This window comes from Ambystoma mexicanum, chromosome 3q (genome assembly GCF_040938575.1).
Source record: "Ambystoma mexicanum isolate Mex_15411 chromosome 3q, UKY_AmexF1_1, whole genome shotgun sequence".
Taxonomy (NCBI): Eukaryota; Metazoa; Chordata; class Amphibia; order Caudata; family Ambystomatidae; genus Ambystoma; species Ambystoma mexicanum.
Genome location: NC_090926.1, coordinates 309,291,533 through 309,316,053, shown reverse-complemented (window position 1 = coordinate 309,316,053; position 24,521 = coordinate 309,291,533). Strand labels below are relative to the sequence as shown.

General features: G+C 44.9%; 1 protein-coding gene across 2 annotated transcripts in view; it reads left to right on the top strand.

Annotated features, from left to right (window-relative positions):
• Window positions 1–24,521, top strand: part of CCDC65 (coiled-coil domain containing 65) — a 209,905-nt gene that overhangs the window by 47,794 nt on the left and 137,590 nt on the right. For both annotated transcript variants that reach the window (XM_069653849.1, XM_069653848.1), the window contains 2 exons: window positions 22,930–23,078; window positions 23,168–23,335. In XM_069653849.1, the coding sequence (XP_069509950.1) occupies window positions 22,938–23,078; window positions 23,168–23,335 (309 nt within the window). In that variant the 5' untranslated portion in view covers window positions 22,930–22,937. The remainder of the gene's footprint in view (window positions 1–22,929; window positions 23,079–23,167; window positions 23,336–24,521) is intronic.

The window sequence follows — 24,521 nt, the reverse complement described above, 5'->3', positions numbered from 1 at the left end:
GAGAGAGGTTTATAAAGTTAGTGGTGGATGATTTTATGCTTGGATGTCATGTTGATTCTAATGGGATCCTGACTTGGCTCACCAGTTCTGGTTCCCTACTTTTAATAGATTATATGTTCTTTGGTTTTTATTCGGATAACATCATGTTTTTCAGTAGTGTATATGTATGTCATCCTTGTGGCTGTGACATGAGACTCCTGACCTTTTTGTTTGTCTTTAATGGTACACCAACCTTTTTCCCTATTACGCACTCCTCACAGGTCTCTAAGGTTGCAATTCTGTGTTGTGTGACTCCTGAGAGAACTTACAACTCGCAGGGTTAAGTGCCTCAAAGATAATCAGTGTTTTCTTAAGCCAGTAAATTAACCTAGTTAGCTGTGGAAAGACGCCCAAAACACTTGCCAGTCATTTTGAATTTAAGAGCATACCTATGTTTTGGGACAGAACCAGGAAATTGCACACTGGCATTAGCTTCTGGATGGGTTTTCACAGCTGACCCTGATGTCCATTTTTGTAAAGGGAAACAGATTGACATATATGTTATTGACCTGGTACCCATGGAACCTGCTGCCAGGGCCAGGACTAGACCAGGAAATTATTAATATAACGTATGGATATTGTGATGAATCCGGTGGAGTCTTCACTGATTCCCCTCTGTTGACCTCCTTTCATGTGACCAGGGGCCGGCAACTAATACCTGGTCCTGACCTTGGGGCAGCTAAATGAGGGAGGATCACATGGGAGGAGACAATGACTGGGTGCAGGTGGTGACTCCATTGGGTGAGACACAGTATTTCTCCCTTTTCTCTAATGAACACCCTCTAATACCTAATTCTTTAATGGCTTGTCGTCACTTAATAGTTCCTTTCTATAGTAAAGGTCAGAAAACCTTTTCTCTGAATCCCTCTAGTCAAACCCCTATCCATGACTCAGCCATTCACAATTCATGTATAACATCCTCTGGTTTTGATGTGGCTTTTTGTGAAACTTTTTAACAACATCCAAGAAGCCCGATATCAGCTATCGACTTCAATTCCGATAAAACCGCAAGTACTGAGATGAGGAAGAGGAGGAAGGAGTCTATGCAGATCAGGACAAGCCTGAAGCCTAGTTGTTCGACTGGGCTTAAGGTGCATGGGATATTTAAAAATGGCAGAGGCAATGAGACACAGAATCATGCAGGAGAAAGCAGCAAGGAAGATGATGCCCGAAGCCTGACGGCAGCTCAAGAACGCAATGCTCACCTGGTGAGAGGCGAAAAGAGGTGCAGTGGGCACACCTGAGGGTCTGCAGAAGAACTGGGAGCCGCAGCAGAGTACCTGTCAAGCCGGGAGGCAGTGTTCTACAGTCCAGGCCACAGAGAGAAGCCGGCTAGTGAGCACAGAGCTGCAGGAAACTCTGGGGGAACGTCTGCATCATGTGGGAAGCAGATCCAGTGAAGAGTCTTCATTGCAAAGGCACGCCAAGAGTTGGGACATCGTGAACGGCCAGTGAGTATGCTCAAGGTTGTTGGGGACCTCAGGCGTACCAACGTATGTGTGAACCAATGATTGAATGTTACAAGGTTGTGAATACAGACAATATACCAAATTGGTTGAACGCAGATCAAGCCCAATCCTATTTCAAATATTCTGCTTGTCGGATATTTGAATCCTGGTGAGACAAAGTGGAACAAGACACCATAGGTAAGTATAGGTGCATAATGCCAATGTGGGGGAAAACAAAAGCGAGTGTAACCATAGGCAAATATGGCAAACACCGCAGGAAATCTGCTACTGCGATAAACAAACAGTGAAATAAGAGAAGTCCTGCTAAGCAGAAATACCAGGCACCTGAAGTTGTGTAAAGTTGGGACATTGTGGGAAGATACATGGCAGGGGAGTACACCAGGGGATCTGAGCAGCTCACAAAAGAAGTCCTGGCTAGCTGAAAAACCAGGCACGTGGAGTTGCATACAAACATTGTATAAAAATTCAGATATTGTGTGAAGGTGCCTGGCAGAGGAGTATACCATGCGATCTGAAAAGCCCATAGAAGGATTCCTGGCAGGGAAGTATACCAGGCAATCCGCAAAGGTTACCTAAAGAAAAGCTGGATGGAAATTATTTTTTGATCAAGGTGAAGAGTATTGTTTGACCAAGTTAAAGGAAGACTGTTAAGGAATTAATTATTTGAACAAGAACATTGTGAGTCCAGTATAAAGACACAATAAGAAGTGTTGGGTAAAGAGATACGTTTGCCATCTTACCAGAAAGTCCAGGGGATGGAAACCACCCTCTGGATCCAAGGGTGTTTCCTTGGAAGTTATTTTTGTTGGATTTATTTCTATTTTTGATAGTCAACACTTTTTGCTAATATCCAGTCAAAGACATTTCCTTGCACCCCTTTGTTGTTTTGTTTCAAGTGTGAAGGTCAGCTTACAATTTTTGGACACAAGGACAGCTTTTACGTTACTGACTACCTGACCCTGACAGATCCTTAGTTTTAGTTTTGAGGCAGGGAAATTCTTCTGTAGATTAGGGCTCGAGAGTCATTTCTCCAATCCATTTTTGTTTAATAAAATGTCTGATTTTGAGAATAACACAACCTTGTGTCCACTTCTCATTGCTGATGCCTCACATAATCAAAACTGAATCTACATTATGTGGTTTACCCAGGAAAGTTTGAATGTGATGAACTCCAGTGACTCTGAAGACTCGAGATGCATGAAAGGAATGCAGTCTTGTGATTGCAGGCTGAGTTTGTACTCTGCTTCCAATGGGAAACTGCACATAAACCTTGTCAATCAGAAGGATGTGTTTAAAAGCACTAAAATGCAACATGAATGTGAGGACAAACCCTGGAAGCTCTGATGCAGCAAACAGCTCAAGATCACGCAAAGGCAAAGTGATGCTATGATCTGTGGATTCCAGCCTTCTCAAAAGGAACGCATTGTACTTTATTGATAATGCTTAATAAAACCAACAATAGCATACCAAATCTTCTTCTTCTTAAAATATTTATTAGCACAATAATCTAGCAACTCTTACTAGAACAGTTGTGTTAAGAGAACAATATAACCATGAAAATAAGAGGAATAATCATATAAAATTACTAAAGTGTAGAAAGTGTCCTTAACCAGTCAGTTAATGTAATTAGTTGAAGGTTACCCTTAGATTGTGCTATACATTTTGCTACATTAGAACCTACCATGTTTGGTGGTCACTCTTTCAGTTCTGAAAGAGCTGCTCTGACTCAACAGATGGACCTCTTCCTAAAAAAAGGGGTTAGGACCGCAATCTAGAATTGGGTGCTTTTAGTGCGAAAAAGCAAAGAAAAAATAGGTTGCAGTTTGCAGGCTTTGCAAAATAATTTGCAAAATTTGCGTAGCCTATCAGATATTTTAATTCCAGTCCTTCTTCCGAAATACATCAAATCTAGGATCATTCCCCAGCGAGCCATTATGAACCGCAACAGATATATTTTGCTTCTGGGTCTTTGGTGTATCACTGAGGTAACTTCTGTGCAAATCTTGGGGACACATTTAAACGCGTACATAAAGAGGCTATGGCCCTCATTACAACTCTGGCGGCAGCCGTGCCGTTAAAAACGGCACGGCTGCCGCCAGAGTTGCATTTTTTCCGGCACCCGTGAATAGACAAGAACCGGGTCATGCCGAGTTAGGCGGACCCGGTAGTTGCCCATTTTCGGGTGCTGGAATCAAGGGCCTCCTTATCCCCATTCTGCCCCTAGTGCTGAATGGGGATGAAGACATCGGAGGCACCGGCACAACTCTGCATGTGCCGGTGCATCCGCCGTGCTCTGCTCGTGGGTGCCGTTGCACCCACCAGGAAAAACCTGGTGGGTGAAACTGTTCACACGAGCAGAGCCTGTAGTATGGCGGTCCGGGAAGTACGATACCGGCATGCTTACTGGTACCGTACTTCCCAGACCGCCATGCTCGTAATGAGGGCCTATGTAATTATTGTTGGTAGAAAACTATGATATGATCATTTACGAGGTTACACCCACAAATATCCATTAAATCCTCACCGCTAAGTGGGTTAGTAATAACAAAATCGTAAGCATCCTTTCTTTTTTTTTTTTTTTATAACTCTCTTTGTTAAAGAAAAAGAAAACCGTAACCAAGGATATGGCAGAATCACATGACAGAGTTTGTGTCTTTTCAATCAGTGTGCCATTCCCGACAGGAGCAGGAGCTCCTCTCTTCCGCAGGCTGCTGGAGCAGCCCTGCCATCCACACAGCCGACTAGAATCTTATGAGGTAAGCCACTGAGCTTATTCTACTCCTCGCGACCCCTTCGTGTCATGTATGCCGCAGCCCGCCGCATAATTACATTTATTGGTGTTTCATCATTGAGCGGGAAGCTATCTCCACACCTTCTGCAGCGATGCTTTTAGAAACAAACAAAAGGATTCCCTTCTCCAAGATGGCCGCCGGCGCATCGAAGTTGCTGTGACTGATGCAACCCCTCCGATCGTCCTGCTTTCCAGTGAGTAATCGCCCCCTGCCACCCGATTGGGCAGACATTCCTCATAGACTATCGTGGGGCACCGGCAGGCGAGAGCCGGCCCCAACAAAGGCAACAACAAAGGCTTCCTGATTTAGCCTGACGTAGCTGGACGTGCGCTGTGCACTGAACATGCTGCCCGTCGCACCGTAGACCCATTCCTACAGTAAGCATGTTATCCATTGACTCCACCCTACAGCCCTCACCGCCATGTGCGCCGAACTATTGATGGCCCTGCAAAGACTCTGACCATTTGCTCTGTGCACCCCCTTGGGTACTCTACTGTAATGCCACAAAAATTGTCTCACAGTACTCAAGCACTTTATATCACCATTTCAGCTACCTCAATGCTCTGATGTCATGCCTGTCTAATGTATTGTTTACATTCAATGTGAAGCTAGTTATCGCAAAGCATGCTAACTATATAGCGTTGCCCTGACCATATCAATAGTTGCCTTATACTCTTATACCTGCACCATACTAGCCAGTTTGATCTGTAGTGCTTCACATACTACATCCACTGATGTGTCCACTTGCTAGACTCTATGCATAATGGCTCCATGTTTGAATAATTCAAATTAGGGCTACAACTAACCTCTGCTATAGTCAACACGCGTTAGTGCTATCTTCTTGCATGAACCATAGTGTGCCATACAGCCTATTCTGAGATATCTGCCTTAACCTAACTTGTAAGCTGGGAATGCTCATTTAGTTCCTATATTCCATAGCCCCAGGCACCACTTTTTGTTCTGAACAAATGTTGCTTAAAGCAGCGCCCGCTCCTGGCTGTAATTAGAGAATGCTCTCGATTAGCTCAATAATGTTGTTCATGTTTGTCGTGCATTGCTATGCTGATCATTTAACTCTGACAGCAGCACTATTTGTATGCACTTGTGTCCTAAACAGTAGGTCTACCAGTGATAGCTATATCCTACCACTTACTATTAGACACTCCAGCAGCTACCCTTACCAGTAACAGCCAGCTCTCGCTAGCCAAATGTTTCCTAATATAGTGTAACCATTAAATGCTTTGTAACTCCTATTCCAGCATGTACACCATACCACTCTATCTATGCATGCTAAGCACACTGCTCACTTAAGAGCATACTGAAACAGCACAGGCTAGAACGTGCCGTCCTTAATCCAAACTCAATCAGCCTCAACTATTACACGATGGACATCCTGCTTAGGCGTATCCACTCTGCTCACCAACCCACCCATTCTAAGCAGGTCGCGCTAGCACCTAACTACCAGTCAAGGCTGAACAGACTCAGAACACGCACCTACCCCATTAACATCCCTACCTCTCCCACATAGCTAACTCGCAGAAACCTCTGACTAGGCTCTCGCACCACACACAGGGTAAATGCCTGTCTCCTCGGCTTGACTGCCCACACCACTAAACTGAACCATCTCATGCCTAGATACAACACCACTAAAAAACATACCTCATCCGACAAAATGGGCTCCTCACCTCTACCAAAAAAACTCAAGCAGCCTTTGAACTACAAATGCGCACTACTCAACGTACGCTCGCTTTTAGCCCATGCATTAGAAGTTAATGATCTAATCACTAGTCAAGACCTAGATATACTAGCCATCACAGAAACTTGGCTTCAGGAGGCCTCCGGCCCTACTGTTACATTAACACTACCTGAAGGTTACTCCATCCTCAGACAAGATAGGCTCTCAAAAACAGGATGGGGGGTAGCACTAATATTCAAAGAGGCCATATCCATTAGACCCGTACCTCACGAAGGGGAAGGGAACGTAGACATTCTATCAAACAAACTATCACTCTCCCCAAAAAACACTATTAACTTACATGTCCTCTACCGACCACCGGGACCCCCCACGTACTTCAAAGGGCAAGTCACACACCTTCTCGGTAACCGTATTAAAAAATCGACTAAAACCCTACTCCTAGGTGACCTCAACTTAGGTTTCAATGACTTGAACAGCAAAACTGCCACCTCCATCACCAAGAATCTCCTCAATCTTGGCTTCTCACAGAAAATCACCTCTCCTATTCTCTCAAAAGGCTGCATCATGGACTGGGTGATCGACCATAATTGTGACACAGCCATCACATCTTGCCCTCCCATGTACAGACCACAACTGCCTTCTCTTCACCATCCCATTAACGCTGTGCACCAAAGCGACCACCTTAGCACCAGCTCCATTAGCTGGAAGCGCCAAAAAACTCACTCCGGATAACATCCGTGCCTTTCTTGACCTCCCATGTTTAGCACCACCATTCTCCCCAGACCCTAACATCCTTGCAGAGATATTCAAAGACACCCTCACACACACAATCTATACCATTGCCCCACTTGAAAATAAAAAAGAGAAAAAATCATTCCACTCTAATTCTTGGTTCATCGAGGAGCTCCAAACCCTGCGCAAAAGCAAACGCCAGGCACTAAAATAAAGCATCTCAAACCGTCACAATCCAAGGGCGATGTGTGCCCCCCCCAAAATCATAAAGAATTGTGCTGAGCCACTCGCTCCCTCATTACCGCCTTCATTAACGCCTATTTCAGAACAGGCATAGTCCCTGAGAGCCTTAAACAAGCTTGGGTGCGCCCGCTCTAAAAAAAAAAACAACGCTAGACCCTTCACAACCCAATAACTACCGACCCATAATGACTGTCCCGTTCCTTCTTAAAATACTAGATAAGGCCGCCCACAGACAGCTTCAACTGTACCTTGAAACCCACTCTACCTCAGGTAAAAGACAGTTTGGTTTTCGCAAAGGACATGCAACTGAAACAGCCCTATTAGACTTAAAAAACCAAATCACACATGTCCTCGACAAAGGTAAGCCTGCACTCCTCCTCCTATTAGACCTCTCAGCGGCCTTTGATCTGGTTGATCTCAACACCCTTACCAGTCATCTCACACATGCTGCGCATTTCTCCAATCACACAGCTACTTGGGTCACTTCCTTCTTAGAAGACAGAGCTATGAAAGTGTTTTCTAATATAGCTAATGCAGAGCCTACCATCATTAACTGCTGTGTTCCCCAGGGATCCTGTACTGCCCCCACACTCTATAATCTCTTCACTAAACCGCTTTTTGATAAATTGGATGCACTTGGGATCACATACACTAACTATGCTGATGACACCTAAGTGCTCCATTCTCTTACAGGGATTTATCACCAAGATGCCACAACACTACAGCAAATATACTCCACCATCCAAGCCTGGATGGCTACAAATGGCTTGTGCCTTAATGGGGACAAGACCGAAATCCTCGTTCTTGGTCAAAAGTCTGCTCTAGCCAATCTTGACACGTGCTACTCTAACTTCCATATCGACAACTGTGTCATCCCAGTCTTATCCTCTGTTAAAACTCCAGGGGTCCACATTGATGCCACGCTATCTATGGACGGACAAGTCAGCGCCATTGTCTCTGCCTCCGCCATGAGCACCAAACCTATCAACGCCATAAAGCCGTTCTTAACCAAGAACAACTGCCTGTTCATTGCCAGAGCTACTATAGGAGCCAAGTTGGATTACAGCAATGCACTCCTAGGTGGCACCTCCAATAAAAATCTTACGAGACTCCAAATTACCCAAAATAACTCACTCCGAGCAGCACTTATTATACCAAAAAGAGACTGCATCACACAAGCGGGAAAGACTTACTACTCACAAATGCATCAATCTCTCAGCACCCTCATATCTATCAGATACACTATCTAGATATCACTCAACTAGGCCCATCAGACTTTGCTACTCTAACCAACTCATGGTACCGCGCATCAATAGAGCTAAGGCTTGCCCCCAAGCTTTGGAATGCTCTCCCTACAGATCTCAGAGCTGAAACGTCTCTCCATGCCTTCCGCAAAAATCTTAAAACTGCCCTCTTCAACTAACTGACCGCAATCACATACACCCTATCTATCTGCATGTCCTTTCCGTTAACCATGCTATCTATGCTATCTATTACTAGTATGTTGACATATATCTAGTACAAGTATGCTGACATGCATTGCCTGTATTTTTTGTTAATGTTAAAGGATATTTGTACTGCGCACTATCACCACCGCAGTGGTCCCCTGGCGCTCTGGTGGCTCTGTAAGAGGAGGGGAGGTTGAGTTAGTGGGAGGAAGCAGGACAAGTGCAAGAGAGCAGTGATGTGCTGTTGGCAGCCTCAGCCTGGTGGGTCCGTTGGCTGGGCCTGGGGTGTTTGCGGCCGTTAGTCGTTGTGTACTGTTGTGCGAGTCTATGTGTGAATTTTGTTTTGTTGTTGCAATGTAGTGAAGTTTGTGCGGTATGTTGTGCTGTAGGTTTTTGGTTGGTTTTGGTTTGGAGTTTGAGAGGTGTATGCAGAGGGTGAAATTGTTAGTGGAGTTGGTTAGTTGGCATTTCTATCCTGAATTGAGGCGCTGGGCTTGCGTAGTCTCCCCTGATGCGCCTGATCTGGGCCCATCTGGCATTCAAGGTCCCTTTCTCATCTGGCCCCCACCTCCATCAGGCTCTCTCATAGCCCCACTTGTCCTCCCATCATACCACTGAAAGTAAATAAAGATAAACCAAAAGCTCACCTGAATTCTTGGTACACCCCTGAACTCAAGTTACCTAGAAAAAAGAAGGCCAAGGCACAACTCGCATGGAAAACCAAGCCTTCTGCTGAAAATAAAGCAAACCTTACGAATATATCCTCACTATATAAGAGTGAGATAATTCGCACCAAAAAAGAAGCTTAAAACATCAGGATTGATCAGGCAGGTTCCTCCACCAAAGAATTATTTAAAATTCTAAAAGAACTAGAAAATCACAATCCACCCCCAGACACCTGCTTGAAAGACAAACCGTGGTGCACCAGCATCCAAGATGCCCTTAACAACAAAATCACAGGACTCCAAACTAAAATAAAAGACAGACGCCTACAACTCTCCAACAACAAGCTTACCAACCCTGACACACCTACGCCCACTGACACCAAATCGGGCTTCACCTTCAAGCAAGTAACCACGGTAGAAGTTCAAAAAATCATCACCTCCTTAAAACCCTCGAATTGCAAAGGGGACAGCTGTCCCGCCCATATCATAAAAGACGCAGCGAGAGATCTATCTCCCTTCATCACTAAACTTATTAACATATCATGGACTATTGCAATAGCCTATACCTAGGTGCCAGTCGAAAATTAACAAACTACAGGTACTTCAAAACAATGCTCTACGAGCAGCACTCAACATCCCTAGGCGAGGGCGCATCTCCATGACTAGGAAATCATGCAAATGGCTATCCACATGACAAAAAATTGACTTGAAAATCATTTGCCTCACATACAAGGCTCTGAATCACCTAGCCCCACCCTATCTCACCAACAAATTCACCATGAAACCCTACGTTAGAACCACTAGATCCTCCAACACCTTTTGCCTGACAGTGCATAGATTCTCCTTAAAAAGAGCTGGATGGGCCAGCTTCACAGTACTTGCCTCCCTTCTTTGGAACACACTTCCACTCAACATTAAAGCCATTGAATCCTTTCAGATCTTCAGGAAACATGTTATCGGATGGCTCCTGAACAAAGAGTAGCCCCATAGACTTGTGGTTCTCCTCCTTCTGCTTAAATATGTCTGTGAACTTTGCTAACTGTTGCTGTAATTGTAATTACAGTACCCTGAGATATGGGTACACACCCTTCAACTGCTTAACCATGACTGTGTATTCTGTAACTGTACACTGAAACTGTTTAAACTATAATATGTAACCGTTTTCTTAAGTGCCCTTCTACCTACGGGTCTGGAGCGCTATACAAATAAACAAACAAACTCACTCCTGTGGTGAGTGCACCTGCCAGTGTCAACAACTCAGTGTGGTGGTTGTCAATTTCTCGACAATTCCACAACACTGTGGTACCTGGTGGTAACTGAGGGGCGGGTGAAGATGTTGAGTGGGGTTGGCTGGGGTAGTTGACTTGGTCTCCATGCGTGTCGCCTGCGTTACGGTCTGTCCGGAGTCACCCGTCCGGGTGCCGTGGGATCTTCCCTGTCAGTTCTGGATTGTCCGTGTCCTTTCCCGTTTAGTCATCCTTTTTCTTTGTTTCGGTTTTCAGTTTGAGTCTGTGGTGTTGAAGAGCCAGGTTTTTAGTGATTTTCTGAATTTTAGGTGATTGTCTGTGTTTTTTATTTCTTTTGGGATGTTGTTCCAGGTTTTTCGGCTAAGTGGTAGAAGGAGGTGCCTCCAAGTTTTTTCTTAAGATATGGTTTAAGTTCCAGGTGGATTTCGTTGTTTGATCTGAGGGGTCTCGTTGGTTTGTAGATTATTTTCTTATGTAGGAATTCTGATCCTTGTCCATTGATTTCCCTGTGCGTTATGGACATTGTTCTGAAGGTGATGCGATGTTTTACTGGGAGCCAGTGTAGTGTTTTTAGGGCAGGAGTGATGTGGTCTCTTCTGGATAGTTTGAGGAGTAGTCTTGCTGCTGCATTTTGGATCTGTTGTAGTTTCTTCAGGAGGTGTTCTGGTATTCCGAGGTAGAGGCTGTTTGCATAGTCGATTCTTGACATGATGAGGGCGACGATAGTGAGTGTTTTGTACGTGAAGGAGAGGAAAGGTAGAATTCTTCTTGCCGTGTGGAGGAGGAAAAACATTTCTTCACTGTTGCATTTATTTGTGGTTCTAGGGCGAGGGTGTTGTCCATTAGGACTCCCAGTTTTTTTACTACCTTAGATGGTGTCTGTCTGTTTCTCATTTCAGTAGGCCACGGGATGGTGGTTTCATTCTCTTGGTCTTTGGATTCGATCATGATTTCTGTCTTTCCTGAGTTGATTTTCAGGTTGTTGACCTTCATCCAGTTGAAGACTTCTTTTAGACCGTCAATTGGGTTTGAATGATCAGCTTCAGTATCTTTGATTTTGTATATGATTTGAGTATCATCTGCGTAGTTGTAGCATGTAATGTTGTATTTTTTTGAAGATTCTGATGACCGGAGTCTGTTAGATGTTGAAATATATTGGAGATAGTGAGGATCCTTGTGGCACTCCACAGTCGTTAACTTGTGAAGTGAATTTGAATGGTTTAATCCATACGGTTTCTGCTAGGAATGATTTGGTCCAGATTAGTGCTGTGTCTGTTATGCCTATGTCTTCTAGTCTTTTGTCGGGTAGGGTGTCGTGGCGAACTGTGTCAAAGGCTGCGGAGAGGTCGAACAGAATAAGGGCTGAGGTGGTGTTTGAGTCTGCGTTAGTTTTGAGGTCTTCCCAGATGGATAGTAGTGCCATTTCCGTTCCTCTTGCTGGTCTGAAACCGACTTGGGCTTGGTCTAGAAGGTGGTGTTTTTCTATGTGTTCTTGGGTTAGTTTATATACGTAAGTTTCTAGTAGTTTTGCCGGGTAGGGGATGTTGGAGATCGGCCTGTAGTTGGAGAGGTCTTCTACATTGCCACTTGTGTTTTTCAGGAGTGGCTTGATCTATGCTGATTTGAAGATCTTCGGTACAGTCCCTGTTGTTAGTGATAGGTTTAGCAGGTTTCTGTAGTGTTCTGCCGGCGTTCCTTGCCCAAGGATTGATTTGAAGATGTCCGGGGGACAGGGGTCCATGGGTGATCCCGCTTTCTTGCTTTGTTTTACCAGCATTGCGAATGCATCTGCTGAAATTTCAGTAAAGTTTTGGAGTTTGTGCTGTGGTTCCATGTTAGGTTTGTTAGGTTGCATGTTGTGGTTGGTCGCTTTTGTATGGTTTGTCGGATGTCGCAGATTTATTTTTTTGAAGTGGTCTGCCAGGTCATTGCATAGTTTCCGTGAGGGGGTTGGGGTGTTATCACAGCCCGGTGGGTTTCTCATTTCTTTAATGATGCTGAACATTTCTTTTTGAGTGTTGGTGGCATTGGTGATTCTGTCATCGTAATGTCTTCTCTTCGCCTTTTGAATTTCCTTCTTGTATGCACAGATTTTTTTCTGGAACAGTGATTTTTTTTGTCCAGGTTGTATTCTTTCCTCCATTCCAGTTCCATCTTTTTGTTGGCCCTTTTCTGCCCTCTTCAACTAACTGACCTCAATCACATACACCATATCTATCTGCATGTCCTTTCCATTACGCATGCTATCTATGCTATCTATTACTAGTATTTTGGCATATATCTAGTACAAGTATGCTGGCATAAATTGTCTGTATTTTTTGTATTTAACGAAGTAATGATCACTATCTGTAACAAGCGTCATGATGCCCCTGGGCTGCTGTGCGCTCAACAAATGTGAATAAATAAATTACATTTATAATTGCCCACACTTGCGCCCCTCTCTGCCCAGGCGTCCATTCCCTCCCCCAATGGTCCTGACATCCATTTCCAACTTTCCAGTCCCATCATCCCACTGCATCCCATTTACCCCTAATCCTTTGAAATTTCCCAGGATTCCCCCTGTGCCTGTACACTACCTAGTGCAGGGACCTTACAGGCTAAGCATCCTTTCTTAAACATTTCTAAAAGAATCTGTCAACATAGAATTCCGAGTTCGTATATGACTCAAAATGTGGGAAAAGGAGATGTCTGGGCTGCCAGAGTAAGGAGGGAATCGAACCTAAGGCAGGCAACATTGTTACGGCAGCCTTGATTGAAAACACCCATGAATCGAGCCTAACCCCTGGTGTAGTGGTGCCTTTAGGGAGGCCAAGAAAGCTTTACCAGGACGCCCCACCACCCCGCCTCCTGTAGATCATACTCCAAGCCCAGGGAGGTTCTCCAACTTTCCCTCCCAGAGGCAATATTTGGAGCATCCTTTACCTGCAATGCCTAACGACTAGTCTTATGCTGACAACTTCTGGTTCTGTGCCAGGCAAATTTGAATTTTGAAGTATTTATAGAGCGCACACAGCAAACTTAATCGTATCCTGTTCATGTTAAGGAAGCATAATCATACTGAGAACAGATGACGCAGAAATTAAAACACTGCTAAATGGTCATCAGACTTACTTAAAAGTTTAGGTCTTTAGGCCTGCTCTAAATTTCAGCAGTGAGGTTTCCTGTCTCAGGTTCAATGGAAGAATGTTCCATAATCGGGGTCCAGCCACTGAAAAACATCGGTCACCTTGATCTATAATTTGTCCTTTGGATAACAAGACGGAATAGATCTTTAGATCTAAGGGCTCTAGTTGGTTGGTATCGCTTCAATTTATTGACCAGATAGGCCGGTGCCAGCCCATTCAGGCATTTATAAACCAAGCACCCTATTTGAAATTTGATCCGATCATCCACCGCTAACCAATGCAGTGATCGGCGCAGACTGGAAGTGTGGGTGTTTTTGGTTGCACCAAAGACCAGTCTTCCACCAGCATTTTTAGCCTTTTGAAGGCGATGAATCTGGTTGACTGCAATTCCAGCCAGAAGTCTGGTGCAATAGTCTAGATTGGAATTGACTAAAGCCCCAACCAAACTAACTTCCCCCTCTGTCATTGGCACTAAAGCAAATTCAGTTTGGGCATGTACACGTGACCCTCAGCCCCCAATTTAGCATTTGGTCAAAGACAATCCCAAGATGGACATAAGAGTTTGCATGCTCTAATTTGTGGCCTTCAAAAACCACTTCTGAAGATGCCTTTTCTTTCAAATGAATAAAATGGATTTTGTCTTCTTTGTATTCATTTTCCTGCCTTCAATATGATACCAGGGAGTCTAAAGGTCTTAGCAGGACAACAGGCGTAGAGTCACAAAGTAAAAGGTCATCTGCATAAGAGAGAAAGCAACAAGAGTTGCACCAGGTTTTGGCAGCAAGGAACTGGCCTTCTCAACTAAATAGCGGGATCCGTGAGTGGTGCTCCCTACCCATGATGTGGCAGACCATGTTGCTTAGAAGCCCCCAACAATCCCCTCTGCTTCCAGAAGAAGCCTTGCTTCGTGCCAGGTGCTGTTAGTCACAAGGAGGTGACAGCACATATGACTGAGCAAGAGTAACCCCTATAGGCAGAGGTCTTTGGTTGCGAAGGGCTACTTTCAACAAAGAAACCTTCATTTAAGATTCCTGGGAATCCGAGGAACCACAAGCCCACCTGATTTGCATCAAGGGCAACCGTCTGTATCACCTGGTTACTGGCACTGAGGCATTGGCTACTGGACACTGTAAGGAACTCATGGTGGCAACAGTAAAGACGGACACAAATGATCACGATTGAAGGGTGTTTGTTTAAACAATATGCTGGTTGGAAAAACATCTAACCTAAATCTAAGATGGGAGCAAGCTTCAAACATCAAATGAAAAATAAGGCAGTGCTTGTGGTGTCTTGTCAAAGTAAAAAACCCTATACTAATCACACCTATTGCCAAATCCTTACAACTAATTATAGAAAGAGTGTGGGATAGGGGTTTCAATAAAGAAAGAAGTGTTCACAAATGATAAGTCAGGATGTGATTGGCAGTGGTCTCCCTTCCCTACGTTTTCAACACAGGAAGAGATGGGTCTCCTGAGCACAGCACAAGCTGACAGTTTAGTTACAGCTATCAGGTTCTTAGATGGTTAAGTCTCTTTTCAATAAGAAAAAGTCTCTTCCCTTCGAGGGCCTGATATTTTCAACAAGCAAACACAAAGTTCTGTTCCATGTATGGCTTTGGGTGATGGCTTCACCCCTGGGTCCCCCTCTTCCGGGCGCAGACCCCTGACCATCGTATTCGACAACTCAATTACACAGTTCCTTTCTCAACGAACTTTGGGTGGCGACTTTCCACCCCTGGATCTCCCTCTTTCGAGTTTGGACCCCTCTTCAATCGCCAGCCTCCCTTCTTTGTGTTCACTCTTATCAACTTTTACAAAACAGTTCACTGTGGACATCCCTCTGCTGGGTTTACTCCTGTCAACACACTGTTCAGGGAACTCTAGACTCTTAATGTCTTTTCACCATGTGGGATTCATTTCACTTCGCTTCATAATCATCAGTCGGTCAAAGACATTCAACTGTATGGAGGATTTTACAAGACCCCCATATGACCGCTTTGACCCCTCTTCTCGCCTTTCTCCCAAGTCTTCTGGTAACTGTAGTTCAATAGCGGGGTAATTGCCTAGCGTTTCTCGAGTGAACACCCACGTGGTGTTTGATTTTGCTATGCTGGCTTTCCCCTTTTCTTTAATCAACAGTTCTTTTGCTATCCAAAGGTCAATTAGCCGCCTGCTACTTTCATTCAACACAGTTCGGTTCCTTTATCGGCTCTCCCCTCGACTCACCGGCTGTGATGAACTGCTTTGCTTTCTTCTCTGTAGAGTCAAGGCCGGTAACATTGGGCCTTGCGTCTCTCCCCGGCTTGGCTGTCAGCAGAGGAGGCACCCGGGTACCGTTGACATCTGCTCCAACACACATTGGCCATTGTTCATGGTCTTACGATTCCTCCTTTTGAGCTTCACGGGTCTCTGTCGATAAGGGCAAGGTCACCTCTCCCCTTGGTATACTCTCGACTTGAGCCTTCCTTCTCCTCCTCTTGAACTGCTGTGCTGAGTTATCTCTCACGTCGTGCGGTCTGCCTTGCTCGTCCTGTGCTGTCCTGCTCCACCTTTTATTCCTGTGGGGGAAGGGAAAGTGTGTGATTCTGGTCAATTGCCTGACTTTGCCTGACTTTGCCTGACTTTGCCTGACCCTTGTATTGGGACATGTCAGGTAAACGGCTCTGGTGTTAATCCGTTGTTTTTTGTGATGTGCGAAAGTGTTAATGTCGGAAAAGGGAGTGGGCAGTGTTTTGGAATATCCTACGTGAAAGGATGGGGAAAAGGTGTTTAATTAAGGGGATACTGCGTCTCACCCATTAGTGTCACACTCGCACTCCCCAAGGACTCCCATCCAGGTGATCCTCCCATCATTGGTCTACCCACAGGAACTGGATGCAAAAGTGATGGCCGTGTCCTGGCCACCTGGATGACAGATCTCTAGGGACTAGACGGGGACACAAATGAGGGAAAGTTTCAATTTTTCTACATCTTTAAAAGCATTAGGTAAAGATTTCTCTCCCTTGATGTTTTATAATGGGAGTAAACATGTTTAACCTTTTTAGAGACGGATGGGGCAGAGAAAGTCGTGGTTCGCCGGTCCTGTTGGCATAACTTCGGTACAGTGGAGGATATGGCGTTTTAGGGGTATAAAAGAATGGTTCAGAAAAGTTAACATCTTTAATTTGGTCCTAGAGTTTCTAGGCTTAGTTTTAAACCTAGACTGACATTCATCTAAATGACAAGATGCCATAACCTCTCTGGGAATGATCTTACTATCGTCCAAGGTACAATACCTTGGGCCTCATTACAGGTCTTGCGGTAACCCTGCCGGTGCTACCGGCAGGTTGCTGCCGAACCCGTCATAATTTACTGGCGCCTGACCTCCTGGTGCCACCGGCTCAATACAGGTCCGGCAGCCGGGAAGTCAGGCGTGGGTACATTTGTTAATCCCCATTACCATAAAGTCCCATGGGACTCTATGGGAGTGGGGACACAGGAGTACCGGCACCGTTAACGACAGTGCCGGTGCTCCCGTAAAGAGTCTTCCTACTGTGGCTGCTGCGCCCGGCAGGGTCAGACATGTCTGGCCCAACGGCCACAGCAGGCAGACTCGTAGTCTGCCAGTCCGGGAACAAGGGTGCCGGTGAGCTTACCGGCACCCTTGTTTCCGGACTAGAAAACCTATAATGAGGCCCCATGTCTCATCCTGTGAAATCACCCCACTACTCTGGGCCTTGTCTCCACCCAGGTGATACTCCCTCAGTAAACCAATCCCAGGAGTGGGCTCAGGAAGTGTCTCCCCTCTCCTGGCCCCCTGGGAGGAGACTTTAGGCAGTGATTTAGAGGGGGATCCGCAGGATTGTCCACAGAATCTTCCTTTTCTTCACATGAGCCTTTGTTGCACAATAGATCACTGTTTTTGACCCCAGAGACCTCTAACATGCCAAACTATAAACTGTCTGACAACTTGCAATTGCTTTTTGTTATAAAATCAAGCACCTGCCTGTTGTTTTTTACACCACTCCATTGGCATTTATGGGAGAGGATTTACTCTCTTTAGAATAAACCTGACTTCAAAACAAACCTAACCCTAACTTGGTCAAATTAATTATTCTGAATCTCCTATTGACCCTAACTTTGCAGGCCCTCATACTAAATACGGGACTATCCATTTTACAAAGGTACTTCGGTGCAATAGTGCATTGCTCTTTTTCCTATACAGCGAAGATAAGATACATTTATAGTAATATATTGTGTGAAAACATCCACTTATTAAATGCAATACTGTGTTAACTGTACCTTTTTAACCACCCTGCTTCCCTCCTGAGCATTAAGTATTGGTTGCTCTATCACGCATCTCACTAGGAAAGCCAAGTGAAGTGAACTTGAGGGTAATCCTGTTGCCTAGCCGAGGGTAGTGTAGTCAGGGGTACACTAATTAGGGAATTAAAAAAAAACAGTACTCAAAAAATGGAACACAAACCGGGTAAGAAACAACCCTGTTTATTGCAGCTGGGTGAGCACAAATCAAACAGAACAGTGGATTAGCTCTCATCGAGAGGTTGATACCTGAATGCACTATAAACAGTGGTTTTATAACAAGAAATAAAATAGTCAGAAGTCAGGAGAAACACTTGCAATTTGGAGGATTTGTTTTTTTCTGTGCTTCCCAGGAATTTGATTGGTTTGCAATATCCACCTCCTCCTTGATAGTTTCATTCATTAGTGAAAGCGTCATTAGAGAAAATAGTTCAACAGTTTCCCATCACCTCACCTCCCCATGTGGTATCACATTTTATTCACAACCCACCCCAGAACATCTTGTTATCAATGAAGCAACCTTTGTGCTGACCGCCGGTACTTTAATACACTGCCATTGGTTAGCACCATTGAGAAATGGACACAAGACACTCTGCTGCTGATGGGAAAGGGGACATTCACAAAATACGTGTTAGATAATGACATTCACAGTAGATACTTTGTGGGCTGGCCCCCTCGTCGGAGCTTAGGAACTTACCGTCTGATTGGTCCTTGTAGGAACGCCACTCCGTCAAGTGTTCCTTTCCTACTGCCGCCTGTCGATGGGCATCAGCGGTCATGTGACCGGCATACTGGTACAGAGCAACCCTTCCCTCTACCGTCCACGGCAGCTTTTTGACTGACCGGCCCTTGCCGTTACCTCACCCAGTTCCAGTTGTCTTCATTCCCATATGATGAGTACATTGGGCCTCCACCCTTTGCACATCCCTGTCGTTGTGGTTACGTGTTTTAAATTGAAAAGTTACAAGATCCAGCCCGCTTCGAGGGCTTTTCCACTAAGTGTATTTGTGATTGTGCTATTTTTGTCCTTCCCCTCCTCTAGCTAATCATAGAGCAATGTGTTGGAACAAGGTTACACCCCATGTATCCTTACCCCCTATGAGTGCCGTTGAAGTCCTTTTATACAGTGTGTCTGTGGCTCAGAGTATCTGTGTTATTCCCCATGTAGCCACCCATACCATGCATCTTCTTTACTCCGGCAGTTGGTAGGTACGTCCCCCTATCTGGTGCTGAATTAACACCTTTAACACAGTAATATATCCTGTCACACCCTGAATATCCTACAATTGCTCATCTTGTGTGTTTGACCTAGTAAACTAGTTTATGTTCACGAAGATATTTCTGGAATGAAGATTAAGGTTATGTGTGTAGCCATGAAACAAAGTACCAGAGAACAGGACAAAAGGAAACCTATGCATTTGTGCCACTGGTCTTGGGATAAGGGTATCCAGCTTTTAGCTGCATCCAATAATAATGCAATTGGCCTCATTATGAATCAGGCGTTAAGGGGTTAACGGCGCCGTAAACGGCGCCGACCCTTAACGCCTGATTGTGAGGTCCTTTTGCGCCATGGTGAGTTTAACGCCTGCTTTTTGCAGGCGTTAAAATCCATGGCGCTAAGGGACCATGGTGCTAATTACGCCACCGTAATTTACGGTGGCGTAATTAGCGCCTTCCCCACTCCCATTATGCCCAATGGGGCAAAAATGGGAATGGGGAAGGGTAAAATGGGAAATGGGGATTTACTGCCCCACTCACCTTGGAATGGGGCGGTAAATCCGCCATCCACCATGGTGTAAACATTGTTTACACCATGGTGGTAAGGGTACGACCCAAGCGGTAACTTACCGCCTGGGTCGTAATGAGGCCCAATGTCTTTAAATCTTTATTTGTCCCGTTATGGCATTAAAAGGTACTCCTATGAGCATTAACTGTTATCAATTGAGGTTTAGTCCTCACCCCAGGCATCTGTATTGAGTGGGCTGGGCACTGATTTGAGTCCCAACAGGGCTGACTCAAATCTTCATTATTGCAAGGTCAATACATTGACTAACACTAAAGTGTGCAATAATAAACACCCATTATTACAGGGCACAGAAGGGGAAGAAATTCAGCATATAGGATATCAAGAAGAAGGCAAGATTACAGAAGAGGTCAGAGGAGAGAAACATCAAGGAAGCCGGGAGAATGCAGGGAAGGTTAAGGACAAAGAATATGTCAGTGAATGGGAGAAAGAGGCAAAGCCGCTGGAGGTAGAAGAGGTCCTTATTTGGAGGACAATAAAAACGGGGGCAGTTAAGACAGTCAAAAGTCCCCTGGTGGTACAGGGCCTGATGTCTGTTTGCTTATCTTAACATTATTCTTTCACAATTCCACTTAAACCCCCCTCTGATTAAGGTTGACTTGGAGTGGGGGGAGATGGCTGTGCTTGCCTGCATTCGTGCTGGACATTCTGATTATCCACTTGGAGTGCAAACCGAGATAGGGATCCACTCCATGCAGAAAATCATGAAATCAGCAGCAGACCCCAAACAGAGAGGCTTATGCCTTTCCGGACAGATTCTCCAGCTCAACCCAAATGGGCGTTTCAGTGCATATGTTGTAGTTGTGCCCGAGAAAGAGAATGTCTGAGTGCCAATTATGAGGTCATATGCTGTTCTGTCTAGTTTCAGCATGTTCAGAAGTCCTGAGAACTGGTGATACATGGACTAAAGTCCTCAGCTGAGGTCAGAAAGTTGCAAGACAGCCAAAACAAAAACATTCTGTGGACCAGGGCTGTGCAGATGAAGCTCCTTGTGCTTCTCTTAGATTATACACATAGAAAAACATTGTCAGGATGCAAACTGCTATTGGCTGTAAAGCCAGGATTGGCTAATCGTGCCACACATGATATGAGGCTACCTGGCAGTGCACATTAGAAATTGGCATCTTATGTTATTGGGTTATATGCCACACTTTGCCGTGATTTACATGGTCTCTTGGTACTCTGGCGGTTCTGAAAAAGAGGGTGGGTGTTTGGTTGGTGGGGGAGAGGGAACATGCAAGATAGCTTTGCTGTTGTGTTGATGGAGGCAGTGCAGTGATGCACAGGCACTGTGCTCTTGTCTGTTTTAGGCTGTTTGTGTCGAGAGTGCTTGCGTATCTGTCTCCAGAGGGGAGCTACGTGGTCCCCTGGTGCGCGAATGCCCTTGTCGGGACTCTAACATCTAAATTTCTTGGAGAGGTTTAGTGCTCTGATGTTTGATGTCTTTTGGGGGTGTCATATTGCCATGTGCTTGTTTCTTAGATGGTACACATGTTGTGGTTTTAACATAGAATTTGAGCATGTTAGTTCAGTGAGCATGGATTGGAGGCCCTTAAGGGCATTTGTTGCAGCCATTCGGTGTGACCATGTTGATGTCCTTGTATGGATACTGCCGTACGGGTCGTGTTATTTTGAAGCAAAGTCAGGAAGCACCTTGCGGCCACTATACTTGGCAATGGACAGTGTGCAGCACTTGGTCCTGAATTACTGTGATTAAAGACATATTCAACACACCTGGTGTCTGAATTTTTGGTTTGATGTGCCTCTCTGAGTCCATGAAACATGTCTTTTAGTCATAGAGATCAGAGGTGGCCGGTAGTCAAAGATATTTGGGCTGGGCTATTGAACGGCAGCAGTGGAGTAACTGCTGAAAATGTTGGGGGAAGGGGATGACATCTGAAGAATAGGTGCCCCAGCCAAATGAATGGGGACAAAATGGTGTGCCATGAAAGTTGGAGGGGGGGGCAAACACCCCTGTCACGCCCCCCCCCTAAAATTACACCCATGAACGGCAGACCAGTTGAATGCAAGCACTAACGGCTGTGAGGCGAGATACATCTGTGCAGGAACATTAGGTGAAATTGATCCAGGTTGGATGTTAATTGAGAAATCTCAGTGGTGGCTGGGAATTGTGTGGCATATCCCAGAAGTGAGTGCTGAATTAAACAACTCAGGGATGGGCCTTTAACCAGCATGGTGACGGGCTGTTAGGTAAAATACCTTAAGATTTTAAGTAAGTGTTTCGGGTTGTGGTCAGTCAGATCTCTGTACAGAGCTATTGCATGGGAGAGCATAGGGCTGGGCCGTGGATTGAAAGAGATTAGTACTGCACCATTGAGTGGCAAAACTCAAGTCTGGCTTGCTGAGTGACAGATGCCAGGCCTTGTTGTTGGAAAGAAATAAGGTTATTGTGAGGCATAGCTAAGTGCCGTTTTTTAAGGGGCAGAAACGAGGGCTGTTCAATTGAATAGCATTGGTCAGGCTTACGCTATCACGCTGCATGCTGGAATCCAGCTTCCAAGCATGGGGCCGTGTTTCCAACCTATCTTGCCTGCCATTATCTTGTTCCCAAGAAAAGTGTGTTGCCCCAGAGCTATTTTCTCGGGCTATACGTTTTAGAGCTCAGGACTGTTTGCAAGAGGGAATGTGGTGGTAACCCACACATGTTTGGAGAGTCAATGTAAGCACATTACTGATCCAAAGTTGAACACAGTTTATTTTAGAAAATATTTTTTTCTGGAAGGCAAATGCCTTGTGCTTAGTGCGAGTCCACACATGTTTTATGGAATAGCCACTTCATCATGATGCAAAGGTATGAAGATTTGCCAAACAATACTGCAAGAGACAAAGCACAACATGCTTGCCTTCCAGAACACATTTGTTAATTTGTTTCTTAAAGAAATGGTGTTCAACTTTGGCTCATTCATGCACTTGGTTTTACTCTCCAAACAGCCAGGTTACCACCACATTCTCTTTCAAATGCTTGCAGAGCGCCTATTTGGATGGCTGCAGGAACCATTAGAAACATTCTACTTGGAGAACAGAAATACCTCCTCTGTTGATTGTTCTGATTACAGGACTGAGCCAATGAATGGCAGAGCTTAAAGTTGGGTCATTGGGGGGGCAGAGCTTAGAATTGAGTCATTAAGTGGTAGAGCTATGGGCCGGGCATCGGTTGGAAGTACACAGGACTGGATTGTTAAAGGCAGGACATCAGGGCTCTTTGCTGGATAGGTTCAGGAATGAGTTTACATTGAAGCAGAGGTCAAGCCTGGGCTTTGCATGGTGAAATGTAGGGATGGTTGTTTAGGGGCTGCACTTTTCACCTTGTTCTATGTTGCCTAACGTTCTCCATTTAACACTCACAGATCCAGCCATGCCTAAAAAGGCAAGAAAAAAGTCTGGGATGCTGGCGCAGATGAGTGAGGAGGAGCGACTTCTCTACATGCAACAGAAGCTATTGGCTGAGGAAGAGCAGAGCAAGAAGAAGGAGGAAATGCTCATGCAGTTCCTGAAGGTGGGTGGGATGAAATGTGTGGCAGATGTGTTTATCAGGGTCTTGGGCGTAGGTGTGCTAGCTGTTCTGACCATCTTTTCCTGCACTAGGACAAGCTGGCCAAGGAGGAAAAGAACAGCGCTATCAATATGAACAAGCTGAACGTGCAATGGCGGAATGTGCTGCGCGATTCCAAGGCGAAGGAGCTGCGGAAGGATATCGAGATCCTGAGTCAAACATTTGAAAGGGTGGTGGACTGTAAGGATAGTGTCATCAAGGTGAGGCACTGGCACTGATTTCTCGATGCCTGTGGTAGCAAGTTTCTTCCAATGCCATAGTTGGGTTTAACATTCAGCCTTTTATTTAATATAATTTACCCACAATCTAAATGGTACCTGTTCAACAACTATCCATGGACCGGGTTGGGAATCAGCAGTCATCATGCTGCATCAATCCTTGATCTTCCTGTAAACCTCTTGTAGTTGTAGCTCTGTGTTATGTATCCTTGTTCCCAATCCAAGCTGGGATACAGCCCGTCGCTGGCCTATCCAAAAATCTTCTTCACCACAAAACGGCATGAATTCTTTAAATTTCTTCTGACTACCACCTGAAAAGTACCATCTGCCAGCTTTGGTCTTTGTAGAAAAGTACATATTTCTATTCATGATATTTTATTACCTGGGTGTAGAATGCTTTGTTAGACAATAGGTACGCACTGCATTCAGCTCCAAGAGGGTAGAGTTGTTCTACTGCTACTGTATGACTCAGCTTACTGTGAGGTTGGCTTCATGGAAGGAGACACAGACAACAGATTAAATGTAATAAGAATACTTTTATTAATTTAAATGTCAGGATGCTGTAAGGCCCAACTTTCCCTGTGCTAAAATAGGATTTCCATACCCAAAGAAACTAAGGATGGTCTGTGTCAGTAAGTTCAATTTAAGAATCTGTGGCCAAAACCTATGCTTGTCCTCACTGCTAACATCAAAACAATGTGTGGGGATGTGAACCATAAATTAAACAGTGTTCCAAAATAATGCTCTGAGCTATTTCCAGCTTATGCTTATGCTTCAGCTTTTCCCAAATATTAACAAGTTCACCACAGTGCTCAAATGACCTTCTCTTGGCTTAAGGTTATATAGTCCCAAATCTTTTAAATGTCAGGATGCCCTTGCCCAAGTTCAATATCAAAATATGTCACAAAAGTAAGTCTTTTGAAGCTTTGTGTTTAAGTTAAGTTCCAATGATTCTTGTGAGGTCCCAGCAAATTCTTCCTGCTGGAGTGGACGATGACTCGACAGACCCCTATTCTTGCCCACAGTACAATCTTTGCTTTAACTAATTACGGGAAGTGGATAAAACAAAAAAACAGGTCTTGGCTAGCCGCCCGCTGTATCTCTGCTTCCTGATTGCCGCCTCTGACCTGCAATGGACCATATAATTGGTTAATCTGACTCAAAGCTA